The sequence below is a fragment of the Doryrhamphus excisus genome, chromosome 1 (assembly GCF_030265055.1).
Source record: "Doryrhamphus excisus isolate RoL2022-K1 chromosome 1, RoL_Dexc_1.0, whole genome shotgun sequence".
Lineage (NCBI taxonomy): Eukaryota > Metazoa > Chordata > Actinopteri > Syngnathiformes > Syngnathidae > Doryrhamphus > Doryrhamphus excisus.
In genome coordinates, this window is record NC_080466.1 from 13,288,956 (window position 1) to 13,296,395 (window position 7,440).

General features: G+C 44.9%; 1 protein-coding gene across 1 annotated transcript; it reads right to left on the reverse strand.

Moving 5' to 3' along the window:
- Positions 1-1,357: 1,357 nt before the first annotated feature.
- Positions 1,358-7,430, reverse strand: mri1 (methylthioribose-1-phosphate isomerase 1). The gene is made up of 6 exons (XM_058075864.1): positions 6,993-7,430; positions 5,564-5,787; positions 4,609-4,778; positions 4,357-4,533; positions 4,057-4,281; positions 1,358-2,194 (listed from the first exon to the last, which is right to left on the reverse strand). Exons 1-6 carry the CDS (start codon positions 7,122-7,124, stop codon positions 2,061-2,063), a joined length of 1,062 nt encoding a protein of 353 aa, XP_057931847.1. The 5' UTR covers positions 7,125-7,430; the 3' UTR covers positions 1,358-2,060.
- Between the last annotated feature and the right edge of the window lie 10 nt (positions 7,431-7,440).

Consider the following 7,440-nt stretch of genomic DNA (forward strand, 5'->3'; position numbering starts at 1 on the left):
GCCATAAGAACCACATCATCTGCAAATAGCAGAGATGAGATTCTAAGGCCCCCGAACTGGACTCCCTCAACACCTTGGCTGCGCCTAGAAATTCTGTCCATGAAAATTGTGAACAGAATCGGTGACAAAGGGCAGCCTTGGCGGAGGCCAACGTTTACCGGAAACAGGCTCGACTTACTACTGGAAATGCGAACCAGACTCCTGCCCCGTTTGTACAAAGACCGGATAGCACGTAGTAGCGCGCCACCAATCCATGAGGGACACGGTCGAATGCCTTTTCCAGATCCACAAAACACATGTAGACTGGTTGGGCAAACTCCCATGCACCCTCAAGCACCCTTGTGAGGGTGTAGAGCTGGTCCAGTGTTCCACGACCATGACGAAAACTACATTGGACCTCTTGTAACAGAGGTTCGACCAACATATAATGTCAACATAAATACCAAAACTACTTTTATTTGACTCTTTGTTGATATCCTAACCATCGTTCATGCAAAGGTGCACACTCGACGCTTGGGTGGGTTTGCAGTGAAAGAAATGTCATATTTTTCACTCATCGGAATAATTACACCTAAAACAAAATTTAAGAGTGAAGTCCTTTAGAGCCTGTAAAGAGGGAGTGAAGTAGCGATGTCTCACTCCGCCTGGCTTCACAATGGCTAACTGACCACCTTCACACTAAATGTGTTCATTTTGGGATGAGCTATTCCTTCCCTTGCTGTGTGTGTGTGTCATTTAAAGCTGTTTTCATGATTCTCTTTTCTAAATTCTTTATTCTACAGAGTGTCCAGTGCAGTACTGTACTGTGAACATCAGCACGGTTACATATACTACTACACTACTACATATACACTACTCACAAGAAGTAGTGGACACTTTGGTGTGAAGCTACATTAATATCCATAACTTTTTGTGAGTAGTGTATTATGCGTTGGTATGATGAAGTAAGAGATAATGGAGATGTAAACATGACATGAGGTATAAATACAGCCGTGTGTGTCATCAGGAAGAGATTCCACAAGTTCAGAATGTGGCCACACGGGCAGCAAGTATTTAGGCCTGTCACGATAATCCAGTCATCACACCGGCCTCCATAAATGACATTACTGTGACACAATGTGAATGAAATTATATTTGTTTTGTGTTCATTGGTTTTCTTTTAATTATTTTTGTTTTATTTGTTCAATTTATTTAAAATATATTGACATTCAAATGAGATGAGAGATTATTAGCCACATTGAAGAAAAAAGTAATTTTTACAACTTTGTAAAATGTACAACTTTTTTTCCCTGTAAATTTAGGTAACAGGCATTGCCTGAGACAACAATGAAAAAGGGGACTGATGTGATCTTTGGCGTTGTGTAAATTTAGGACTTATGACTTTATTTGTTAGTTATACATACATTCCATCCAATTACAATGTTAATTAATACTCTTGAGAAATGAAATTTGTTTTTGATATGGTGTACCTGCATTATGGTGTCATATATTATCATTAGGTTCACTCAACAAAGAGGCAATAATTTGCAGAAGAATTATGGTCCAGTTATCATGACAGGTCTACTGGTATTACAGCTATAAATGTGGATGGCTCCCCTACAAGCGTGTCGACAGCAACACAAACATGAATGTTAATATAACATTATGATGATTGAAACTAGCAGTGGCTACATTTTGTACATTATGTACACGCAACCAGCAGGACACGTGTATTTACAAGTGGACAGCATAGCTGAACGGATGTCCAACATTGAAATAAATCCAAAACAGTTGAGTCAGTTGTTTGTACAAATCAAATCCCCTCATTTGTGATTGTAAATGTGCTTCCGTCGCTTTTTAAAAAGACATGACGTTGTTCACTAATGTCAAGTGACAGTAATTCTAGGAAAATCATACAAAAATTGTGGAAGGTAGCTGCACACGTCTCTTTGACTCCCTGCAGTGTGTGTTTGGGGATGTGTGTGAGGAAAAACGTGGAACCACATCATGATGGAGAGTGAGTGTGTGTGAGAGTGTGTGTGTTAAGGTGCAGTGGCGCACCGACGCCAGCAGGTGATGCTCTAGAGAGCAGTGAGGCGGCCAGTGAGGGCCGCTTGGAGCTCCGAGGGCAGGAAGACCCCCAGCTCTGTGATGATGCCTCCTGTGATCATCTGGTGGGGGGTCACGTCGAAGGCTGGGTTCCACACCTCAATACCTGCACAAATCACCACTGGGGATTATTGGAAGAAAAATGCAGGAAAAACCCGCCCCCACCTCGTAAATATGCAGCGTTTGCTAAACATTGTGTGCAAAGGGGTTGTGCTGTTGGGATGTTATGGCAAGCTAGAGCTGACTGATGAGAGTTTAGGTATAAAACAATAATGGCTTCCCTTCTGAACCAGCCAAAAGTGATTCCAGAAAGGAAAGAGCATGCCGACATAGAATGACAAGAAGGAGCTGTAAGAGACTCAAGTGCACATGGTGTTCTGCAGGGACCCGTGTGCCCATTAAAAGTGTTTTTTCATTACTTTAGAGCACTTCTATGCTCCACAAACGTAATTAGAGCTCAGTGACTTAGCCCAGCACTCGCCAAAGGAACTAAATCAGGTTCCTCTATTGCAGACACGCCTCCAGTACAAGAGATGAACCCGAGAAGGGGCCCTCAATGATGTTTAAGATTTAGCACCATGAAACAGTGCTGCTCAGATAGTGGGGGGCAGTGAAGACTTTCACAGTCAGTGTTGTTTTGCTCCAGCCGATGGTTGGGCTCTCCTCGCTAGCTCAGCAGATAACAGGTTCTCAACAAAGGAAACTGTATCGAGCTCTTGACTAACTGGTGCCCCCCCCCATCTCCACCACCTCCCCCGCCGGCTCGTCCTGCATTTAACTTGGGCCGAGTTGTTAGCGTGCAGGCCACACAGCTAGGAGACCTGGGTTCAATTCCCCCCCTCCGAGGCATCTCTTTGAGGAGTTTACATGTTCTTTTCTCCGGGTACTTTGGTTTTCTCCCCCATTCCAAAAACATGCTAGGTTAATTGGCCACAGGTATGAATATGGGTGGGACTGGATGTTTGTCTATATGTGCCCTGGGATTGGCTGGCCACTAGTCCAGGGTGGACAGGTGTACCCAGCCTCAAGACAGCTGGGATAGGCTCCAGCACCCCTTGTGAGGATAAACGGTAGAAAATGAAGGAATTTAGCTGTAGGTAGCAGAGTAGTACCGCATGAGAAACAAATAATATGATCCAGAAAATTAAAAAAAAAAGTTTTTCATGGAGGATGGAGCTCTATAAATCAGGGGTGGCCAAAGGGCTGTTTTTTTTTTTAATTGGCTCACGTCACAATATAAAAATGTGATTTTACAAGAAAAGAAACCAGTAAAAATAGAAACACCGGCAGCAGTTATACAAGACCGAAGTCCAAATAGGAGGCCAAAAAAGCTGTCATCTCACCAGGAAGTTATGAGAAATGGTCTTTCACTGGAATAGCGCTTTTCCATCTCCAAAGCACTCAAAGCGCTTTGACACCGTTAGCACATTAACTTACTGATGACGCAGCATCAGGACCAACTGGGGTTCTGATGCTTATGGGAGGACGGAGGATCAAACATGCAACCTTCAGGGTCGGCGATGACCACTCTACTACTGAGCCATGCCGCCCACAAAAAGTTGAAATATAAAAGGTAAAAGATGTTTTAAAGTTGTAGTATTATGAGAAACAAAACTAATAAAAATGAGATTGCAGAAAATGTTACAAAGATTACGTGAATATAGTCCAAATTACCAAAAATAAATTTACAAAAAGTTGAGATAGTGGGAAAATTTAAAAAAAAAAACTGTTTTACAAGAATAAAGTCAAAATACTAGGAGGAAGTCATTCTAACCAGAAAAAGTTGATATTTTACAAGAATAAATTTGTAATATTATGAGTAAAAATGTCATTTTTGTGGTATAGAGTTGATATATCAATATTCAAGAAGAAATATGTGAAAAAATAATCTGTTTTTCAAAGTCTTTATGATAAACATCATATAACAATGTTGTAGAGGTGCATGCACACATGCACACACACACACACCTGGAGCAGCAATGGTGACGCCATTAATACTGGTGAGTTCCTCAGGCGGGCGAACTTCGATGATGATGTCTCTGCCACTCTCCAGGCTTAGGTCGCATGAGGTGCTGGGTGCCGCCACATAGAACGGTATCCCATGATGCTTGGCAGCAATGGCTAGCTGGTATGTTCCCACTTTATTGGCCGTGTCGCCATTGGCAACGACCCTGTCTGCTCCAACCACAACAGCTGCAAGGAGAACCATGATGGAACATGAGGCGGTTCCAGCTTGACCGTGATGGAAGTGAAAGGGAAGAACCAAACCTGTGATGTTCATCTCTCTCATGGTGAGGGCCGCCATGCTGTCGGTGATGAGTGTAGCGGGGATTCCCTCGGCTACCGCCTCGTACGCCGTTAGTCGAGAGCCCTGGTTGTACGGCCTGGTTTCTGTGCAGTAGACACGCTTCAGCCTGCCCAACGAGTGGAGGCTTCGTACCACTCCTACGCACGCACACAGAGACTGCTGCTTAGCTCCAGCAATGGCGTCCCGATCCTTCCTTCCGGTCCGACTCTTACCCAGTGCAGTCCCGTATCCAGCGGTGGCGAGGGAGCCGGTGTTGCAGTGCGTGAGGATGGTCACGGAGTCCCTCGGGACGCCAGAAAGGATGTGCTGGGCGCCATAGTTGCCGATCTTCTTGTTGTCATTGACGTCTCGCTCCAGCATGTCTTCGATCCAGGCTATTACACTGTTGGGGGCACACCAACACCAGAGGTCACATGGGGTCTGCATGTGTCCATTCAATTCCACTTGATTTTTCTCATGTTTTGATGTTCCCTTTTAATACTTCTAATGGGATGGGACGATCTGACCTGGAATGTTTTGAACTCCTGTTTCAATGCTGCCCAAAGAGTGCAATAGCACAGGTCTTCATTCAACTTCCTGTAGTTTAGTTTTACTTTGGAACTTAGTGGGGATGTCATGAGACACTCAGTTCTACTATTTCATCTCTACCGTGACCTTGCATTGCTTCTCGTGAGGCTACACTCTTCTGCATTCTGTGTGCATGCTAGCAGCCCCGCCTCCACCCACCAAGACAAATAGACTGTAGACTGACAGAAGGGACTCTATAGAACAAACGTGCCAACGGACAGGGTTCACTTCCTGAGAGATGAGGAAAACAGACACGTACTGAGACTGGCAAAATCATGGCGCTCATTTACATTTATTGTGACAAATTTATTTATTATCAACTTGGTTCCCAGTTTTCCTTAATGAGAAATCCTGTCACGCCTTAATCTTGCAAGATCTTGTGACACAAGATACGTTCATTTATCCCTTTCATCATTTCTAAGCATTTACAAGCACTATAATTGGGCTGAGTGTTCACATTTTTGGCTTTCTGGAATGGATTAATTGGATTTACAGTATTTCTTAATGCAAAAACGGATTAACGATGTTAACCAAGGTTCCGCTTTGTATCATTTCATCAAAAGGCACCAGAACAAATACGGCCTCAACCCGGCAACCCACCTTTCTCTCAGCTGCTCAGAGTTCTTCTCCATGCTCTCGTTCTCCGCAAACTCCATCAGTTCGCGGGCAGCACGGCCCATGTTGACAGCAGTGGGTCTGGCTGAGGTCAGGTGACACAGAGACTCCCGGATGAATGTCACTGGGTCATCGCCGCCTGCACCTGCTCGTAACTCCACGGCCAAGCTGAGGCAGCCCACGATGGCGATGGCTGGGGCCCCCCGAACCTGGTAGAGAGGGCCAGGCCAGGGTTAGCAAAACATCATGGACATCCCATCCAATGTGTATAGCCCGCCCATTTCCTGCTGCAAGCCACGCCCCACACACATACACATATGTACACATTAGCCATGTTTCTTGTCGATGGTGACATTTGTCTTGGTTTAGGTCACTAATAAAGGAACTTCATGCAAAATAAGGCAAAAAGCCTAGTTTGTCAGAACGTGTAAGCAGTTTTATCTGAAAGCCTCTCTGCACATTGCAGTACAATCATTTAAATAGTGTTTTACCATCAAAAGCCGTTTTTATGTGCAGAATTGGAAGTGGGCAAAAAGCATGCATGTAGAGAAACTTCATGAAATTGACTTTTGCATCTGAATTTCTTGGAAACTACAAGGCAGATCATCATGTATGACTTTGCCTGACTTCTTAAGATATATCTTCTTTATTTCTTGACAGATAAAGAAGCGCAACTTAAATATTTTCTAAATATATTTTTAAGCAAAAATGTGATTTTGATTTAACACATGCATTATACATGAATACATTAGCTACCTTTTTAGTTCATCTTGTGAAAATAAGATGAGATCTCCCACTTATGAGATCTTATGAGATCTCCCACTATTATCTCATAAGCAGATGAGTGTGACATCATTGCTGTGAAAGGACGGGTTAGTCATGTCTTCCATCAAGTCTACCATCAAACATCCTCATCATGACATCACCTCTCCACATACAGCACATTGCTTCATACTACACACGAAGTTGAAATGTTGAAACAAAAGAGCCACATGAAATAATGAGGCAATATGTCCTCCAACAACGTTCAAGAATGTACAATACAGTGGAGGTGTCACCGAGTGCAGCACAGGAGGAAAAGGGGAACAAAAAGCCTGGCAGGAACATTAATAATTCATCAAAAAGGATCCCAGAGAAAGAGGAGGAGGGTCCGTTTGATAGCAACATTTTCGATCTTCCACAAGACGCCAGATAATCAAAGAAAGTCCACATGATGTCTTTTATTTGACGTTAGAAATGGAAGGATGCTGCAGGTGCATCAAAACAAAAGATCCAGGCCGAGGGTGGCGCGTGCACTGACAGTGGCGGGAGCACAAAGGAGTCGCGCACGCTCGACGGGAGGAGACGCACATGCAGCCGGCGTGCACGTGAGGGGGGTGGACAGTTTTACTTACCTTACGTTACCTTATCTTACCTTCATGGACTTGATGGCCTCGTAGGCGTCCTGCACGGACCGGATGTCATCGTAGACGGTCTGCTGAGGCAGCACCAGCTGGTCGAGGATCTGCAGAGACCCGCTCCGGTAGCGGATCGATTCCAGCGTCATGACCGACACGACGATGTTGGGGAGGGGGGCGGGGGGAGACCGCGGGCCGACCGGTAGCTGCTTCTCTATCACACTTCACAGTCACACACACTAACACTCACACGCGCGCGAGCGTGCTCTCGCGCACACCTTGACTCTCACACTTTGCTGGTTTGACGGGAAGGTCGCTGCTAAGAATAAAGTTGACGCCAGAAGGAGGGAGGAGAAGGTTTTAGGAGAAGAGGGTTGTAGCGCTTCACACGCTGACAGGCAGACAGACACGGAACCACGTGTCCACCAAGCCGGAAGTCCTCTCCCCTTTGGCCACGCCCACCCA